Source organism: Corylus avellana, chromosome ca2 (assembly GCF_901000735.1).
Source record: "Corylus avellana chromosome ca2, CavTom2PMs-1.0".
In the NCBI taxonomy this organism is placed as follows: domain Eukaryota; kingdom Viridiplantae; phylum Streptophyta; class Magnoliopsida; order Fagales; family Betulaceae; genus Corylus; species Corylus avellana.
The window spans coordinates 43,154,202-43,174,443 of record NC_081542.1 but is presented as its reverse complement, the minus strand read 5'-3'; the positions used below and the strand labels follow the sequence as shown (position 1 = coordinate 43,174,443).

The following is a 20,242-nucleotide window of genomic DNA, read 5'->3' as shown; positions in this document are numbered from 1 at the left end:
ACATGAAGCAATTTGTAATTTAAGCCAACTACAATGACTAATTATTTATTTTTTATTTCAAAACTTTTTTTTTTTTATTCGCCCATCGGGTTTTTTTTTTTTACAATAATTTTATTATTTTATTTGTTAAAAGAGGGGGTATGATAGGAATATAAAAAAATAAGTGGTCATTTTGATGCATTTTGGTAGTTTGGGAGCTACTTTAGTACCTTTTGGAACATTAGAGAGCTATATTGCAAACAGCTGATAGTTTGAGAGACTTTTTTATATTTTTCCTGTTTTTTTTTTTTTTCGGAAGCTCTACTTATATGTTAATATTCGATAACTTACACTATATTCATACATTTTAATACTATTTATAGGCAATTCTCTTCTTAACCCGAATATGTGATGTGGTGTCGACTTTGATACCAATTGTTAAAAGCGAACCATTGACCCAAAAATCTTCTTAATCCGAACATACATGCAATGTGGTGTTTACTTTAATACCAATTGTTAGAAGCTGAATTATGGACTCAAAAGTCCTAAAATTGTTGGATACTGATTTAGTAAAATTGTAACATTACCTTCATTAGTATGACTATCATAGAATTCAAAGTAATGTTTAAAAAAAAAAAAAAAAAAAAAAAACTCGTATATATCTTCTTTGTGAATTTCTAAAATTGATATAACTTTTAAAATTACTATTAAATAAAAAAATTCAATAATTATTTATCACAAATTCAATGGTAATATTTAAAATCGCACCAATTTTAAGAGTGCACAAGAAAAACACGAGTCTTCCTTTTTAACATTCCTTTATAATTCAAATTTGCAAGTGGGACCTAGTTGGCTTAGAATTTCTTAAGAGAGACCTTCTTATCTCCTACTTTAGCAAAAGCAACGCTAATCTTCAAATAGGTTAAGAGCAGCACAGTTGATAACAGACTCGAAAGAATCCCCTAATACACCTAAAAGTACCAATCACAATTTCTTGAATAGACCATAGAAAGGATCTAAGAGGCTAGTGGCAAGGGGATGAATCATGTGGAGAATTGTTTTAGGATAACACATGGCAATTTTATACAAAACTCGCAAACTCGACACAAATTCAACACAAAATTAGTGGATTATGATTGAGGATGAGTTATTTAATTAAGTGGGTCAAATTATAGTTGACTTATATAGTATACTCATACCTCGACACGACCTAAACCCAACACACGACATAAGGACTAACAATTTTTTATATGAGCTGCAAACACGATACGAACTCAACACAAAATTAACAAATTGGAGTTAAGGGTTTCATATCTTAACACGACCCAAATCAACACGAAAATGAAAGAAAATAAATTGCCAGCTCTACTTGGAGATTGTCAAGGTCAATATCCAGGTAACAAGCACAAGTTGGCAGAAACAGAGTACTGCTTTGATATTTTTGTTGCGTGGTCAAAGACAAACCCACCCAACTAAAATAAAATGCTTTATATCTTATAAAATAAAATGCCACGCATAATCCGCCATTTTAATAGATGCTTCATATGCGACCTTCAAAGTAGTTTAAACAATGAAAACGACTTGGATCAATGTATCTAATGCCGGTTAGAAAGAAGGTGGATCTTCAAATTGGACCAGAGTTTAGTATTTCATCTCGAATGTTCAAACACGTGAAAGATGAAAACATCTCAAATATTACTAAATATGTAATAGTATTCTATCCATGTTCATGAAGCTTTTAAGTGCATACTCTTTACAAGGTATAAAAAACAGCGGGGGAGAGAAACCTACACTGCGTTCAGAAGACCATAAGGCACAGAAGAAAGCAACAGAAAAGAAAAATTGAAATTCTGTTCAGCGATTTGTCTGCTTGCATCTCCTGCCTTCTCAACCTAGGGCTACTACTACCCATTAGGTGATATGAGTTTGGATATGCATACAAGCTTGCCGAGTTCCCAAACACCCTCGCATAAACCATCTCCCCAAACATGCCAACCACCGGGTGGTGGAAACCGGTCGTAGTCCCTCCAAGATTAAGCCATGGAGGTGTCGAATCCTCTTCATGACTGCCATATAGGTTAGGGTTGTAATTTTGATTCTGATACGGATTACGATATGGAAGCTGTTGACCAGTGTTAGAAGTAGTAGATAACAGAGTTTGGGCACCACATGCAGCTGGTCTAGGAGGTATGACCATATCCCGATGGGATTGCTTGCCTGAAACTTCAGATTCATTTAGGGTTTGGCCCCGGCCATAGAGCGGGACCATGGTGGTGTGAGATATGTCAGCCTTACAAACTGGGCACTGCGGATGCTCATCCGAGGCAAGGGAAGCACTCTGTACGTGAAGCCATTTGTAGATGCAAGGCCAGCAGTAGAGGTGGCCGCAGAGGGTGACCACCGGCTCATGTGCAAAGTCTAAGCAAATGTTGCAGTCAAAGCAATCATTGGAATTTTCTGACTCTGTTGCTATACCTTGGATAGATTTCCACTCCCGAGCGAAGTAGTGATCTAAAGCCATGGACCTGTTCTCAGAACCTTTTTTGCCACCAATAATCCTTCGACTCTGTGACAGACAAGAGGAACAGAACCAGTTTAGTGCTCAGAATTCCCAGTATCTGAACTATGTTTGGAATTTAAACATCAACCTCGAGACCGAACAGAATGAGAAACAAACTACTGATTGGATGACGATGATAAGTAATAAGAATAGAAGACGATAAGTAATAAGAATAGTCGACTAGAAAAATATCACTTGTACTCGAGAGCATCTCCTGGTCAATGGCCCCATCATGGGACTTTATTAGCTGGAGCTTGGGAAAAAAAAAAATGCACCCAACAGAAAAGGCCGGCAACATGGGACCTTCATTATGCTAAAGAAGAAAAAACCTATCCTATCAATCCAATAAATACTGCAAGAAACTTGAAAGTAACCAAAACTTTAATCAGATAAAGCAACAGAGACGAAATTGCAATAATTAAAAGTTATGCACTTGCTGCAGATGATACATGTGACTGGTTTTATAAATTTCTTTATTTTGGCTTTGCTAAGTCATTAAAGATTCTGTTTCTCACTATTCCTCTTTAACAACTCCACGTTCCATTTTGTCTATCTTACGCCGACTGGGAAGTGACAACAAATGGTTGATCAACCAACATATTGATAAAATATGCAATATGAGAACATATGAAAACTAATCTAAATCCAGCCCCTTAAAAGTATTTAGCAAGCCTTCCAGATCATATTTACGTAAGTTTGTGTTCTTTTATGAAAATCAATCATTCATCTAAAAAAAACAGACTAATAGAAACTGGAAATAGTAACAATGAGAAAACTTTAAAATCCTAGTTAGATATGCATGAAATAACTCGTGCACCACCAATAACCCACCAAAAACAACAACCAGCTCATCAAAAGGGGAATCTACTAAAATTTATGCAATTGATAAAACAAAATAAAATAATTAAATGTTATTTGTAAACTCCATGTACAATTGAGAGGTTTATTCCAAAAGGTAAACTCGCAACGACACCAGAATAATGAAGAAAAGTTGGAGAAGCACAAATTTAAAAGTGAGCTATCCAAGCAATCCACCCAATCTTTTAGCGATATATCGATATTTAATTTAGTTCTTTCTCAAATAAAACAAAGAAACTGAAATCATCCCGATCCTGATCGCCAACTCTATGTTTGGCCTGAGAACTCTATATTGCCCAATCATGTATCAAAATTGATAAGAATAAAGGGATTAATGGCCATGGTATTGGAAACACTAGAACGCAGGAAGTATATGATTTGTATGAACTAGAAGAAAAACACCAACAGATCTAGCCCATCCAAGGAAGCAAACTTTTTATTTGATAAGAGAGAGATAGAGAAAAGAAAGTCTTCCACTTCAAAATAAAGCTAAATGTTTACTTACTTTGGATGGATTCAAGACCCCTCTGGCTATGGACTTGAAAGGACAAATTTAGAGCTCAACCAGATGTTTATGGAACAAAGAATAGCTAAATCCCAGGCCTATATAACCCCCAACACAGCTAAAAATGCAAATCAATTCAAAGCCAACACGCGTTTTTAACCAAATTCTTGCAAATATATCAGGAATCAAGGTTCATTTTAATAACCCAAAAAAGAATCAAGGTCGATTTCAATTTAATTTTGAAAAAAAGAAAAAAGAAGAGAAAAGTCACCCTCTCAGCTGAAAACCAATCCACAGATTTTGTGTAATTCTTTCACAAAGTCATATTGAGTTCTCGCTGTTAACGATCCCAAACTCATATGCATATCTGATTCTCTCATTTTTACAAAAACAAAACAAAAATGAAACATTCAAATGCCTATAATCACTGGCCCTTTAAATAAAAAGGGGGCAAAACTCGTAACCGTTACCGCTCCGTTTGGTTATTGAGGAAACAAAGACGGAAATCGGAGGAATTCCTTAAGCAAAGAAGCGACTTCCAAGAAACTTTCCTCCGTTTTGCCCCATTCTTCCCAAGAAACAGAACAACCCTACATTCCTATGAAAATAGAACCCCAGACAAGGCTAAAATCGCAAACAAAAACACAAGATCCAAAAAAATAAACCAAAAACATAAATTTATTTCTCCAAAAGACAGAAACGACACGAAATGAAGGAAGGGAAGGGATAGATACACGTACCGAAAAAGAAGTGATAAGGAATCAGAGGCAGTGTGCTTTGTTTGGATCTGCCAGAGAGGGACAGATAGCTTCCGATAAGCTTCAATGGGATTCAGATAGAGAGTGAGAGAGAGAGAGAGAGAGAGAGAGAGAGATTTAGGCGTTTCGATAGAGAATGGATGAGCGCGTCTTTCGTGCGGATTTTATAGACGAACCTCTCCTCTACGTGATGTCGTGATGCAACATAAAGGTGCAACCCTTGCCTTATTCCGTGTCTCTGTCCACTGCTGACGTGCCGTTCCTTCCCGTAACTATTTAATTTAGTGTATTTTTGGTTTCACGCTTTGAAAAGAAAATAGTAATTTAAAATACGGTTCATAACAAGCTCTTTTTTTTTTTTTTTTTTTTTTGGTTAAATACCAAATATCCTTTTGTGGTTTTGTTTCTTTATTTTTTTTCTTTTTAGGTTTTGATTTTTATTACAGGTCTCTCTGTCCCTCTAATTTTGATAATTGACCAAATTAATTATAGTTAACTTAACGAAAGTCCACGTGGATCAATTAAATATTAACACGTGGCACCTAATTAAATTTTTTTAAAAGAAAAAAAAAATTAGGGGTAGCTCTTAGTGCTCAAGGGGGTGGCCGAAACCAACCCCAGTGGGTACTAGGGGTAGCTGAGCCACCCCCATGGAGCCTAGGGGGTGGCCAAAACCACCCCCAACCACCATTGGGGGTGGGCGAAGCCCCTTGGAGCCCGAGCCACCCCCATCCAACCAGATGGGGATGGCCAGGCCAACCCCCATGGCCAAACCATCCCCAATTTTTTTTACTTTTTTTTTTTAAAAAAAAAATACATTTAAAAAAAAAATTAAATTTTTTTTAAAAAATTAAGCATGTGCCACGTGTCAACATTTGATTAGTCCACGTAAACTTCCGTTAAGTCAACTGACGGAATGACTAATTTGGTCTATTATCAAAATCACATAGAACTCCTGTGATAAAAATCAAACCCTAGGGAGGAGAAAATAAAGAAATGAAACCCCAAGGGATATTTAGTATTTAATCCTTTTTTTAAGAGGGCTGCTAGACATCCCAAGGGATTCTTCTCAAAATCCATCTCAAATGATGTGGCAAGCACTATTTTGTGTGGGAGTGGGAGACAAAGGAGAGATAATGAAAAATTTTAAAGCAAAAAAATGATTGCCACATCATTTGAGAAGCATTTTGGGAAGAATCCATTGAGATGTCTAGCATTATCCTTTTTTTTTTAAAAAAAATGTAATTGTTCCGTTTGTTTCGACATAAAATATTTTCCTTTGCCTCTTACAAAATATCACAATATATATATATGAAAATGTCCTGACGAACCCCTGGCGGTGACCTAGTTGGCTCCCGGAGTCCTGATCAGGTCCAAGTGGAGTCCCAACTAGGTCCTAACTAAGTTCTGGCAGTGTCCTAATCAGGTCCCGGTTGGGTTTCAGTCGAGTCTCGTGCAGGTCCAGTCGAGTCCTAGTGGGGTCTCATGCAGGTCTCGGCGGGTCCCGAGTGGGTCTCAGCAAGGTCACGCTCGAGTTCTGGCAGGTCTTGGTCGAGTCCCGGAGAGGACTTGGCTAGGTTACCAACTTGAAAATGAAATGCTTAAACTCGAAAAATGGTTTACGGTTCTCAAAAATAGAAACCATTTTTCTAAAATTAAAAAAAAAATTTTAAAAAAAAAAATCGGTCAAGCGGAAAACATTTTCTGTTAACTTTTATTTTACATAGCACAAAACACCAAAAAATACGAAATTTTTTTTTCATAAATCATTTTACATCGAAACAAAACAGAAAGTATTTGGTAAAATTCTTGTTCAAGCTTTAAAATAGTATATCTAAAAACACACCATATAACGCCCCGACTTTCAAAACAATCGGAAAGTAAAAAATGTATGATTTTCTACATGACACTACTACACCATATAACTCATGCAGCGAAAATTATCATTTATGTAATTATAATCACATTTATATAATTATAAACTTATATTGTTACTACACATTAAAACCTGTCATCTATTATATAACTTCAAAAGTAGCAACTAACTAATTATAGAAAGTTAACCCTTCATAAGGTGAGGCTTCCTAAATAGCCTCATGGATAAAGGTCCAAATATGTGTAAAATTACTCTAATTTCACGAGTGGATATGTGAGTCCATAGCTCAGCAAGTATAATCCAACCAAGTACCAAAATAAAAGAGAAAATAAAAGAAAAGAAAAATAAAATGATAGTATATATATAATCTTATCAAATTGCATGAATAGTGATTTATATAACACCGGCGTGCATGAATAGTGTGCACACCGGTGTTATAATTTTTTTTTTTTTTACTGTTTAAATATTATTTTAATTATATTTTATAATATTATAACACCGGCGCTGTTCATGCACACCGGTATTATATAAATCACTACTCCAAATTGCATAGTTTCAACAATCACATCATAAATATTATAATATAATGTCGATTGATTATCTTATAATATTTTGTTTGTAATGCCTTTTTAAGTACTAAAAACACTTTAAAACAATCACAAACAAGCTATTCTTTGGATATAGAACTACAACAACTTTACTGTTTGAATTGCAAGTAATTTAGGTCGCAATATGAGAGAGCATCTTCCTGATCCACTTAGCTAAATAGATTTCGTATAAGTTGCCTATCTACTCATGTAAAAGTGAGTTAATAAATACTATCTCACATTTTTCGGAAATAAAGATGTTGAATATATAATAATAACAATAATAATAAAATATGAAGAAAAAAAAAAAAGGAAAAATGGAGAGAAATGTATAGATTATGTCTTGTATATTCACTATACGAAATAATATTGGATAATTTTTTATTTATAAAGAGACAATCAGTAATGAAAAAAAAATAATTTAAAGTAAACCTAAACTAATTAAAAAAAGAGTATAAGCCTTACAAGAAAATATAATAAAAGAGAATAAAAATATTATTACATAAAGGAAAATAACTTATTAAGAAAAATATAGATAAATCTAATTTAAAAAATAAATGAAAAGTCTTATTTTGATTGATTATTTAATTTATTTTTTAAGCCTGAGTTTTCAGAATTCCAATCATGAAAAGGAAGGTGTGTCCAAAAGTCCGTGATTCTTAATTAACAATCTTAAAAGAGAAAAAGAAAGAGAAAAAGAAAGGGTATTGGCCAATCGAATCCGGGATTCGTTCCACGTAGGGCCAAAATACGTGCTTGGCACAACAAAAACAGTTCATTAATAATAATAATACTAAAGGCCACGATTTTTTTTTTAATTTTTTTTTAATTTTTTAATTTTTTTTTTATGTTCACACAAGAGAAAGGGTAAAGAGATTCGAACTAATGACATCGCTTCATTAAGCTTAGTTTACAACTGATTAAACTACCTTTTAAAAACACTAAAGGCCACTATTAGCCTCACATGTTCTAATTATTTGAACCCGAATTTGGTTCCCTCAAAAGATCCAAAGCAATTTTAATTTTTTAATCTTAACCCCAGTCAAATTATGCAGTACATATTATAAAATTGGCCCATAAGAATTATATAATATAAATTGTGTCCTTTTCCTCCTCTTCGAATTCTTCCACTCTGCTCCAAAAAAATTCCTGTGTAATATAATAGTAGGGGTGGCAATTTATGTACAAGGGTCGAGCTCACCGTTCGGATCATGACCAAGCATGTGTATAAAATTAGAAGAATGTTAAGTGTTCTCTTGGTTATGCATGAATATTATTTTTTTAAAAGAGCAAAAAGTAAATTGGACCTTATTTCTCTCATTCAATCATTTGATTTTTAGAAAATAGAGAAAATTACAGTTTACCCCTTCAAAGTTGACAGTGTTTTTTAATTTGAACACTAAAATTTTAATTTATGTAATCCACCCCCCCAAAGTTCCAAATTTTTGCAATTTGACCAATTGTATCCAAAACTTCCTATATTGCCCCTAATTTTTTTTTTTAAAAAAAAAAATTCAGGTTGGCCGTAGCCACCCCTTTGGCCATCTGGCCATTTTTGCACCCCCAAATTTGTTTTTTTTTTTTTTTCATAAAAAATAAAAATTAGGGATAGTATGAAAATTTTGTGATAATATTGGCCGAATTGAAAAAAAATTGGAACTTTGTGGGGGTGGATTGCAAAAATTGAAACTTTGGCGTTCGAATTGAAAAACACTGTCAACTTTGGAGGGGTAAACTGTAATTTTTCCTAAAAAATAATATCCCCTATGACCAGGCGAACACCTATTATTTATCATAAAATTATATAGGTCAACCATAACCCAACTCATTTAATTAAACAGGTCACACCCTCAATCCTAGCCCTCTAATTTTGTATTGGGTTCGTGTCGGGTTTGTGGGTCATGTCAAAAATTGCTTGCTATTATATCGTGTGTCGAGTTTGAGCCGCGTCGAAGTATGAATATAAGACTATATAAGTCAACCCTAATCGAATTCATTTAATTAAACGATTTAGATTTCTCAACCCTAACCTTTTAATTTTATGTTGAATTTATGATAGATTTACAAGTCGTTTCAAAACTTTAAGGAAAAAATCCACTTTACCCCCCTGAAATTTCAGGTGTTTTTCAATTTGAACCACAAAGTTTAAAAGTTGGCAATGTACTCCCTTAATGTTTCAAAAATTTTCAATTTAAACTTTCTGTTACTAATTTCCGTCAAATTGGACGGAAATCTATGAAATTACGTAATTACCTGCAGGCTTTTTTTTTAAAAAAATTATGTCTAATTTAACGGAAATTAGTAACAGAAGATTTAAATTGAAATTTTTTTAAATATTAGAGAGTACATTACTAATTTTTAAACTTTGAAATTCAAATTAAAAAATCACTAAAACTTTCTAGGCAAAGTAGATTTTTCCAAAATTTAAATATTTGTGCTATTCTAGAAGGATGTATTGCTGGCAGGCTCAATACAAATAAAAGGGAAAGTGGAAAAGTTTAATATTAAGGTGTTTCCGTTTTCCATGAGGAAGACATGTGGTCCTCTCTTATCAGCGTCGGATCCAACTTTTCTGATTCCAGGACCCGTAAGAAGCTAAAAGCTTGGCAATGGGGTTGGTGGGCAATGCAATTGGTGACACGTTCTATTCCAAGTAACAACTTTGATTTCAGATTTCTGTAATATGTTGTTGGGATTGTTTTAGTAGTTTATTATTAGAATCGTTAGCGATTTGAATAATAAATATTAGAAAATTTTAATAGGTTTACGGTAGGCTACTTGAAACATGCTATGCACGCAAGTTCTAGAAGAGTTTTCTCCTATTTATTATTCGAAGAGCAATAAAATAATAAAGATCCATATAAAAGAACATATGGTCAAGATAAAGATAAAAAAAAAAAAAAAAAAAAAAAAAAGGAAAACTTCACTTTAGATCCCTGAATTATCGAGTGTTTTAACAAAATTTTCAAATTTTAAAACCTTTCAATTTGAACATCTAAACTTTCAATTGCAGTCAATTTGAACCTTCTCTGTCAGATTTTAAATATTAAATGACGTTTATACCCCATACTTTTTTTATAAAATTTCAACTTTACCCTTAATTCCAAAACTTTTTTTTTTTTTTTTTTTTTAAAAAAAAAAAGGTTCAAATTAAAAGGTTTTAAAGTTTGGAGAGCTTATCAAAACATGAGGTAATTCAGAGGTTTAAAGTGAAATTTACTCAAAAAATAAAATAAAAAAGAAGAAGCAGAAGAACATAGACCACTGGTTTTTATTTTTGTCATTAATTAGTAGTAACATATTACTTTAAAAAAGAAAAAATAACTTCATAACTGCACAAATTGCTATCTGTTTCGATATTATGGCATATATGACTCCATTTTAACACTTAAACCATTCAATAAGTCATGATTGTTTTAGGACAGTTTTTTTTTCTTTTCTTTTCTTTTTTTGTATTAAAAAAAATAAATAAATAAAAAATTGGACGGGTTGGATGAATTTTTTATTTTTAGTTGATTAAATTTATATATTTTTTTGAAGAGCATGTAATTTTCACAAATATTTTAAAAATGCATGTGATTCGTTAATTATATTAAAAATATATGTAGAAATTACATACTCTAAAGATAAATATAAACTTTTTTTTTTTTGACATGTCCGCGTAAGAGGGGGGAGGGAGATTCGAACTAGTGACCTCCGCTTCATAAAGCGTGGTCCCAGCCGATTGAACTACCTCTTGGGGACAAATATAAACTTATTTTATGGCTTCTAACAGTATACATAGCGTCAACTTGTCGTATTATTTAAAAAAATTAAGTGGCATAAAATATATTTATTTATTTATTTATTTGATATGTCCGCACAAGAGAGAGAAGATGATTTGAACTAGTGACCTCTGTTTCATTAGGCATGGTCCCAATCGATTGAACTACTTTTTAAGGACATAAAATATATTTATTAGCACAAACAGAAAGTCAGAAACGCCCAAAAAGAAAAAGAGGGGGGAATAGGCTGAATAGCCCTACACATCAAAATTCAAAACTATTTGAATTTTCAACAAGTTACAAGCAGCTTTTTCCAATAACGTGCGGAAGAGTGGAGAACAATGGTGCCTAGAGTTTCATAGGCGGACCACATATTGACTCTCGAGATGAATATGATGGCTGTGGTATCATAGATTCATGGGGCATTACATCATTTACACCCAATTAGTCAAGGTTTCTTATTTATCAATGGAAACACAATACAAATTTTGAGTAGAATTTATTATTAAAAATTAGCTTACAAAGGGAAGGCAATGGCAGGTCATAGAATACTCTATCGACACTGACTTAATAGAGTACTCCCCCGTGACTCGAACTCGGGATGTAATGTTTGACTCTGATACCAAATGATACAAACTTTAAATAAAATTCATCCTTAAAAATTGGCTTGCAAGTGGGTGTTCAAGAACTTATATACATATGGTTAAAATTGATTTAACCCATGTGAGATGATCATAATATAATGTAAATTTGATCGAAAATATAACTTCATTTATGTTGGATCGAGCCCTTGACAAGCTCATCTGAAAGTCAATTAGTATTTAATGAGATAAGCCTTTTATGATAAGATGTGAATAGTTTTTTTTTTTTTTTTTTTTAAATGATGATTTTGACGGAAGATAAAAAAAAATTTGCTCAATAGATGTGAATGCTATTAAGTAACGGTCGTTCTGGTCAGTCCATAAGCTAAATATAGTCGTTGAACCTTTACATTTATGATTTACCCGTTGGCCAATGTTGAGAATATGTAATTGCGTGCACCTCAGGACGGTGAATAGGATTCAATAGGAATGATTGGCATATATGTAATTGAGAGCTTGTGAGGAGGACGTTTTTTTAATGGCATCTGAAAATGACACGTCATTTTTTAAATTGATTTTTTTCTTTTTTTTTAATGGCACCTGAAAATGACATGTCACTTTAAATTTTTTTTTTTTTTTAATGGCACGTGAAAATGACACGTCACTTTTTAAAGGAAGGGTTGTAGGAACTTTTACAAACGAATTTGTAAAATATTTTATCTTTAAAATTTTTTTAAAAATTTATTTTATTCGGAAATAAAAATATGAATAAACCCAGTGCTTGTAGATGATTCATTCATTTTAAGAAACTATGGCTTTAAATATATTGTTGACTTTTCAAAATAGCCCCTCAACGAAGTGAAAAGTACGGTTTTATCTCATGTTCAATTCATTTCTTTTCATTTTTAATTGATAATGTAAATAAAGAGTAAATAAAAGTCTTACTTGCGTACCTTTTTTTTTTTTTTTTTTTTTTTAAAGGAGTCTAACTTACATAGAAAAACAATGATGGGACTTTTCTCTTCAATTAATTGGATCCGAATCCCTTCTCATTAAGGGATTAATGGGAGATTCTTCATTTGTCCATTTGAATAGTTCATTTTGATCTAATACTCTACAAAATACCATGTGTCCACTATAATTAAATAATAAAATATTATTTAATTTTTAAAAGGAAAATAATAATAAATTAAAATTTTTTTATAAAATAATATGGGTGGCCACAAGGGATGGCATTGGCCATCCCCAAAGACCAGTTGGAGGTGACCGAAGCCAATTTTTTGGGACTGACCCTAGGAGGTGGCCGAACCACCCTTGGGGCCCTAGGGGGTGGCATCGGCAACCCCCTAAGGCCCCAAGGGGTGGTTTGGCCACCCCCAATCGACCTTTAAAGCCACCCCATGGCTGAGATGGGTTTTCTTTTTAAAAATTAAATGATATTTTATTATTAAATTTATAGTGAGAAATGTGGCATTCTATAGTGTGTTGGATCAAAATGAACAGTCCAGATGGACAATTAGAGAATCTCCAATTATCCCCTCAATTGGACGGGATTCGATCCCAATTAAATGAGTGTAAAAACAAATTACTTTTCTCTTTCAATTTATGAAGGCATAACTTTATTGATTTTTAATTCATTTTCAATTAGTTTTGACAACCTTTTATGCTGTGTTGCTCAACTTGTAGCTTGTTAGTTGTTTATGTTATAACGTGTACACCGATCTTATTCCCATTTTGGCAACAAAATATAGGGTGGATTTCTTATAAATAATTTAGTTATATGAAAAGGAAAGTTATTGAAAATTTCAATTCAAATTCGATGCTTAATAACTTTAGTTCTCAAAAAGAGTGTAAGATGCAATTTAAGAAACGTGTTTTTGTTTTTTATTTTTTTGTTTTGTACTAATGCCTACATATTATCTTATTAATATATCAAGGGAAAATTACAGTTTACCCCCCTAAAGTTGACAATGTTTTTCAATTCGAACACCAAAGTTTTAATTTTTGCAATTCACTCTCCCAAAGTTCTAAATTTGTGCGATTTAACCAATTGTACCCAAAACTTCCCATATTGCCCATAATTTTTATTTTTTTTATTTTTAATAACAAAATTTTTAAAAAAATTCGGGTTTGGCCATTTGGCCATCTTCGCAGACCCAAATTTATTTATTTTTTCATAAAAAATATAAATAAAAAAAATAAAAATTAGGGGCAATATGAGAATTTTTGGATAATATCAGTCGAATTGAAAAAAATTGAAACTTTGTGGGGGTGGATTGCAAAAATTGAAACTTTAGTGTTCGAATTGAAAAACCCTGTCAACTTTATGAGGGTAAACTGTAATTTTCCCATATATCAATCTTGATACATATTTATGAAGTTTACCAAATATATTTTTTGTTGCACACATTGTCTTATAAAATAGTTCATATATATATATAAGTTAAAAAAACTTTGGCCCCTCCAAAAATTAAGAGCCTGTTTGGGATTGCGTTTGAAAAATATAAGTAAAAAAAAAAAAGCTTTTGGGCAAAAGTTTCATTATTAAGCTTTTGCAAAAAATGTGTTTTTGACATTTTAGGCTTTTTGGATCCTTAAAAGCGCTTTTAATTTTTTTTTTTTACCAAACGAATATATATTTTTTTAAATGGACTTTTTGAGTGTTAAAAACACTTTTATATCCCTCAAACGCAATCTCAAGCAAACCCGTGGCTCATTTTCTAAAATTATGAAAATACCTCAATTGATTCTTTTGAAAGTTATGACTATAAAATTTATATTATCTATTTAATTTGAAAATGGAGAGAATCATATTCTTTGGCGGGTAAAGAATGATACAAGAAAGTTATTATGATATCATGATAAATTTGAAATAAAGTAAAGGAAAGAAATATGTTGAAGAACATTTTGGAGAGAAAGTAAAAAAAGAGAGATCTGAGAAAAAATATTCCAGTTTAGCTATGCAATTTATATACGAGTTTACATAGATTTTAAATTTATTTAAGATCTCTTGCCATTTTTTCCCTCACATAAATAACAAAAATAATATGAAAATACTATTATACCATTCCCATTAAAAAACTTTTTTAAAAAAAAACAACTTTTCCAATTGATCATTATTAGTTTTTACTTGAACGAACAGAATCCATCTGTAAAATGTCCACAAAGGTACTACAGAAGATTCACTTGTATATGTTGTGGAGATGAGTGGAGACAGTATATTTATTTCATTGGTTAATTTTAAGTTTATGTGCTAATTTCATTTAGTAATACAAGTGATTATTCATAATTATCATAGTGTAATGATGGTTGAATATGAATAAAAGGCAAAGTAATTTTGACTATGCGGTATCTGCTGTACTTTTCACTACCGCATAAAAGTCGGATCCATCAATATCATAGAGAATTCTAAGTTTAAATGAGTGGGTAGAAACAAGTTTACAAGGTAAAAAGGATGACAAAACTCTAATCAACTTTCCAAATTCATAATTATATATTTTTGACTTGCTTGCATCAAACTCAACCCCCACAAAGCGGTGGGAGAAGGTTCTTCTCCATTTTAAATGGAGTCAGTCCTTTATTTTATAAGGGTAAAATTATTACCAAAAAAAATAAAATGACAATTTTACCCTTATTAAAGTAAAGAACAAATCTAATTCGGTTTGTCCAATATTTTATGATGTGGGCATGACACATGCGATCATTTACATGTAGTCCATTATCTTTCAATTCAATTCATTAATTCCATATCTTTAGAAAAGTATGTGATTTTCACATGTAATTTTAAAATTTTTCTCATATTATGTTAATAGTATTAAAAATATATGTGAGAATTACCTACTCTAAAAAGAATGTAGTTTAACAAGAGTGTTAATTGCACGTATATGTTATGCCTCGTGGGAACTCTTCAATAATTAAAATAATCTTTGATATTTCAAGGTTAGAATTCCTTTCAATTTTATTTTTTTTTAGCAAAATAATTAGAAAAATTGGAAAATTATAGTTTATCCATTCCAAAGTTGACAACATTTTTCAATTCGAACACCAAAGTTTTAATTTTTGCAATTCACCCCCACAAAGTTCCAATTTTTTTTGAAATCGACCAATGTTATCTCAAAATTCCAATATTGCCCATAATTTTTATTTTATATATATAAAAAAAAAAATTTGGGGTGCAAAAATTGCCAATGGCCAAAGGGGGCGGCGAATTTTTTTAAAAAAATAAAAAATTATGGACAATATGAAAAGTTTTGGATACAATTGGTCAAATTACAAAAATTTAGAACTTTGGGGGGGGTAGATTGCAAAAATTGAAACTTTGGTATTCAAATTGAAAAACGCTGTCAATTTTGGGGAGTAAATTGTAATTTTTTCTAGAAAAATTGCCCTGAAAAATTTAAAAATAAAATTTTCAAAAAAGAAAAAGAAAAAGAAAAAAGTATTCGCTCTAAAATTTGAACTTGAAAGAATTTTATTTGAGCGCGCGCCACAAGAAACCGTCTCGCTTTCATTCTGTTTCAGTGTTTCGCAAACTAAGCGATTCAAAGAGCTTCACATTTCCAAAACCTCACCTCCAGAGCCTCAAAATTCAGGAATGTCCACGACCAAAGCAAAAAGCGCCAGGAAGCAAGGTTCCGAGTCCGAGCTCGCCAGATCGGCCAAGAAGAACCGAGTCGAGGAGGAGTTCGATTTCGATCTCGATCTCTCCAAGTTAGTTTACCACGAATAATGATAGTCCTCTTTTGGTTTTTGTGTGTTTTTGATAGAGATCTAGGTTGTATTTTTGTTGCAAAAAAAATGGTGGAATCGCAGTGATATCAAAGGCCTTATGTCGGCGCTGCACCAGATCAGAGATAAGGCTCAGAAGGACGGCCAGAAGAAGAACGAAGAGACTATCGCCAGGTAACACGAATTGTTTGGCTCATTATCGGAATCGATTATATATTGTTACTTGACTATCCGAAATTTCTGAATTCACAATTTACTCGAAGCTGTAATTTGTGTGCATTTTGTACGAATTTTTCTCATTGATAATCAGAAACTTTCATAGCATTCATATGATTCCAATCGATGAAATTGCTAGCACTGAAACGTTTCATGGAAACTTGATTTTTAACGACATATACTATCGCGATCATGTTTCTCTCAGCCTAGACAGTCTCCATTTGAAAGTACTTGAAGGATTTCATGATCCGATGCTATTCCGATCTGATATTTTCATCCGTAGAAGTATAGTTTTTGTTCGGTTTGTTTAAATCCAGAATTGTGAAAGTATAACGTTCTTAGATGAAGTTGTAAATTGCATTTAACTTGCTCAAAGTCTACTTGTTCTTACTAAACAGATCAAATCTGATTGGTTTTAAACTCTCTGCAATGTTATTGTTGCAATTCCGATTTAGAGATTTCCTAATCTGGAAATTTATTAGCTAATCAGCTCATACTTTCACAGAATTGTGAAAGTATAACCTTCTTAGTTGAAGTTGAAAATTGCATTTAAGTTGCTCAAAATCTGCTTGTTCTTCCTAAACAGATTTAATCTGATTGGTTTTAAACTCTCTGCATTATTATTGTTGCAATGCTGATTTCTGGAAATTTATTAGCTAATCAGCTCATACTCTCTACTTTTCTATCGCTGTTAGTAATATTAATCACACTTAGTTTATGTAATACTAATCAGCTTACCTTAATAACGTTAATGGAAGAAATACAATGAAATAGTTACTTGTGACAGTTCATTGTGTTTTGATGACAGTGTGGCTGCTGAGATGAAATCTATGATTGATGAGTTGAAGTCAAAATTTGAAAAGGATAGGTAAAGTGGAAGACCGATAAATGCAAATTTTAAACCAAATTTAAGTGTCCAAATTTGTACTTATGATCATATCTGTATCTAATTGAATTCTCATTTTTCTTATATTGTCAGACAAAGTTTTGCCAAGACACTTTCAAAGAGCTCAAAAGAGGTCTGTGGCAAAGCGGCTCAGCATTAGTACTTCTTGTTATTGAGTTTACAAAAGAAATGCTTTGAAAATTTTGTGAATAAATATTTGCAGTGTGAAAACTGCTTGAAGAATGAGGCTGCAAAGTTCCAAGGACTGTATGAGAAATTTTGCAAGGAGAAAGTTTCCCATCTGCAGGCCTTAAAAGGTACAAATACTTTGATTCATGCACATCACCTGCATGGCTGCATCTCTTAATTACCCAAGCATAATTCTCAAAGATGCAGTTTGACATTTTTTTCTAGCAGAATGACATGTTTCTGTTTCAAATGATTTCAATAAACAACTTCAGTTCTGAACTACCAGTTTTGGTTGGAGTAGCTGATAATTAACAGGTTCTGTTTGACAGACACTATTTCAAGATTTGAAGAAGAAAAGGAGAAGCTATTCACACGATATGAACAAATGAGTGAGCAACATCACTCTTTCTCTCATTTAGTGAAACATAAAAGAAACCAAAACATAAATCTGCTCATTTTTGTGGGTTGATATCAGGGAAGAGAGAAAGGAGTATGATATCTGAACAAGAGAAAGCCTGTGCTGCTAAAATTGCTCACTTAGAGGAGTCCTTGAAAAAGAAGAAGCAGGTATAGTAATTATAAGCATTGGGTTGCTTGATTTTTGGAGCTACTCTCTCTCTTTCTCTCTGTCTCAAATGCTCACAGATGTGCGCAAACAGTTTTAATCCACACTTTGTTTTTTTTGGAACACAGGATGACAAAACTTTCAGCATCCTGAGGAAGACCCTCGGTTCATTTTGGGAGGATGCCTCAGATGAGGACTTCCCACCCGATGATTGAAGATGGCTTCAATAGATAGTGCTGCAAAAAACTCTTCATCCACGGTAAGAAAAAAAATGGGCACGTTCTGATTTCATATCCGTAAGAAACTCTTAATATAAGTCCTGTGCCTTCAATTTCATGCAAACTTTCAAACGTTATGTTGTCTGGATAGTCGCTTTGATGGTTCTGTAAATTCCCTTGATTTCTCACACCCTACCAACTTGGGTTGCTAGTTCTGTTAACACTTCCAATACCAATTTAAATGTAATGCTATTATACATGAAAGATTATTTGCAGTAATTTCATTAGGGTAGTCAAACTGCCATGGTGTCTGCCTTCCATAGCAAGCATATTGTTTTTTCTTCTTAAATAGAAAATTGAAAACAAAAGCATAGATGGTCATTTTGAAGTCATGTGAAAGGAGTTAGTTTTAGTGAAAGAGTATCTTTTGGAAATGTATTCCAAAAATATCTTGATAATTAAAGGTAAGTATATCGTGGGTTCTTTGTCTTATATGCACAGAACGCAAGCTAAGAGTGTTACATCAGTAATTGAGAATGCGAGTTATTTCAGTTATGTCCTATGAGAATTGTCATGTTTTAATAAATACAGATTGACCGTTTAAGTCCATCATAGCAATTATAAGTTTTTAGTTTTGAATTCATGAAAGAAACTGGGTTCATATTATCATATACCTTATAGTGCAAATTCAGTAACAGGAGTATATAAGAAGACAAAAACAACCGTTATGGGCCTTATGGCTCTTAAATGTCGTTGGCAATGTAATTTCGACCCGTAGTGTTGTTGACCCATGAGCCTCGATGTCGTTTACTTGTTATTGATGCATCCTAGAACGAACCGTCAAGTTGTCAACTACCGGTCTACCATCCTTAAAACCCGATACTGCGTACGAAAACCACACACTCTCACTCTTTTCCCCTCCATTTTCCTTCACTTTCTTACCGCCCAAACTCCTTCCCATCCCAAATCTTCACTCGATCAAGATGTCCTCCCAAACTCAAACCATCGAGCACGTGGTCCTCTTCAAGGTCAAAGAAAACGCCGACCCCTCCCAGGTCAACGCGTGGCTCGACGGGCTCAACGGCCTGATCTCCCTAGACCAAGTCCTCCACCTCAGCGCACGCCCAGTTCTCCGCACCCGAAGCTCCTCCTCTTCCCTCAGCTTCACTCACATCCTCCACAGTCGCTACAGCTCCCAAAACCACCTCGCAGCCTACTCGGCCCACCCCAGCCACGTCAGCGTGGTAAAGGAGTACCAACCGTTAATCGAAGACATCATGGCCGTCGATTGGGTCTTCGTCGCTAATGATCTCCACGTGGCCCCGCCACCGCCCGGGTCTGCGATTCGAGTCACCTGCCTGAAACTGAAGGACAATCTGGTCGAGGATGTAAAAGCAGAGATTTTAGGGGGCATCAAGGGAATTAAGGACAGATTTGGGGAAATTAGTCAGTTTACTTTTGGAGAAAACTTCTCGCCGGGGAGGGCCAAGGGGTTTTCGGTCGCGTGGCTCTCGGTTTTTCCCGGACAGAACCAGTTGGAGACGGTGGATGGGAACGAGGATTTGGTGATTTTGGAAGAGAAGGTTAGGGGTTTTGTGGAGAGTGAGCTTGTTGTTGATTTTGTGGTGCCGCCACCAAAATCCGCGAGTGTTTGATGGTTGTCATTTTGGATCACAGTTTAATGCAATGGAAAATGTCAAAATCTATTACTGCGCTTTTACTCTTTATCAAACAAATTTCAGGTGCCTAAGACTTTGAGCAATGGTATACCATGAACAGTGTTAATTTTTTTTTTTTTTTTTTAAAAAAATTAATAATATTTTAATAATATTTTATAATTAAATCCGCGTGTTCATGCACGTCCATGTAATGTATATCACGGTTAGAAGAGTTTAAGCAGTGATATACATTACACTTCATGCACGCCCATGTTTATTTATTTATTTATTTAATTAAAATACTAAAATACAAT

General features: G+C 33.3%; 3 protein-coding genes across 6 annotated transcripts; 2 read left to right on the top strand and 1 right to left on the bottom strand.

The window, feature by feature from the left end:
• Positions 1 to 1,655: 1,655 nt before the first annotated feature.
• On the bottom strand, positions 1,656 to 4,797 carry LOC132171462 (E3 ubiquitin-protein ligase RMA1H1-like). Of its 4 annotated transcripts, XM_059582780.1 has the most exons (3): positions 4,643 to 4,797; positions 4,373 to 4,500; positions 1,656 to 2,545 (listed from the first exon to the last, which is right to left on the bottom strand). In XM_059582780.1, exon 3 carries the CDS (start codon positions 2,498 to 2,500, stop codon positions 1,778 to 1,780), a length of 723 nt encoding a protein of 240 aa, XP_059438763.1. In that variant the 5' UTR covers positions 2,501 to 2,545; positions 4,373 to 4,500; positions 4,643 to 4,797; the 3' UTR covers positions 1,656 to 1,777. The 4 variants fall into 4 exon arrangements, with proteins under 4 accessions (XP_059438763.1, XP_059438761.1, XP_059438762.1 ...); XM_059582778.1 differs by lacking the exon at positions 4,373 to 4,500; XM_059582779.1 differs by lacking the exon at positions 4,643 to 4,797 and having other exon boundaries at positions 4,373 to 4,576.
• An 11,189-nt stretch (positions 4,798 to 15,986) lies between these two features.
• LOC132172910 (uncharacterized) lies at positions 15,987 to 18,460 on the top strand. The gene is made up of 8 exons (XM_059584471.1): positions 15,987 to 16,178; positions 16,281 to 16,370; positions 17,221 to 17,280; positions 17,392 to 17,431; positions 17,522 to 17,615; positions 17,817 to 17,876; positions 17,963 to 18,054; positions 18,181 to 18,460. The coding sequence occupies exons 1-8, from the start codon at positions 16,063 to 16,065 to the stop codon at positions 18,265 to 18,267; spliced, it is 639 nt and encodes a 212-aa protein (XP_059440454.1). The 5' UTR covers positions 15,987 to 16,062; the 3' UTR covers positions 18,268 to 18,460.
• Positions 18,461 to 18,937: 477 nt separating this feature from the next.
• Positions 18,938 to 19,986, top strand: LOC132170238 (stress-response A/B barrel domain-containing protein UP3-like). The gene has a single exon (XM_059581135.1). The coding sequence runs from the start codon at positions 19,254 to 19,256 to the stop codon at positions 19,923 to 19,925; it is 672 nt and encodes a 223-aa protein (XP_059437118.1). The 5' UTR covers positions 18,938 to 19,253; the 3' UTR covers positions 19,926 to 19,986.
• Positions 19,987 to 20,242: the final 256 nt, after the last annotated feature.

Excerpts from the sequence above, each read along its gene's own strand:
- LOC132171462 (XM_059582780.1), bottom strand. The coding sequence starts at position 2,500 with ATGGCTTTAGATCACTACTTCGCTCGGGAGTGGAAATCTATCCAAGGT.
- LOC132172910 (XM_059584471.1), top strand. The coding sequence starts at position 16,063 with ATGTCCACGACCAAAGCAAAAAGCGCCAGGAAGCAAGGTTCCGAGTCC. Across the intron at positions 17,877-17,962 it reads CACACGATATGAACAAATGA|GGAAGAGAGAAAGGAGTATG; the intron begins GTGAGCAACATC and ends GGTTGATATCAG. Across the intron at positions 18,055-18,180 it reads CCTTGAAAAAGAAGAAGCAG|GATGACAAAACTTTCAGCAT; the intron begins GTATAGTAATTA and ends TTTGGAACACAG.
- LOC132170238 (XM_059581135.1), top strand. The coding sequence starts at position 19,254 with ATGTCCTCCCAAACTCAAACCATCGAGCACGTGGTCCTCTTCAAGGTC.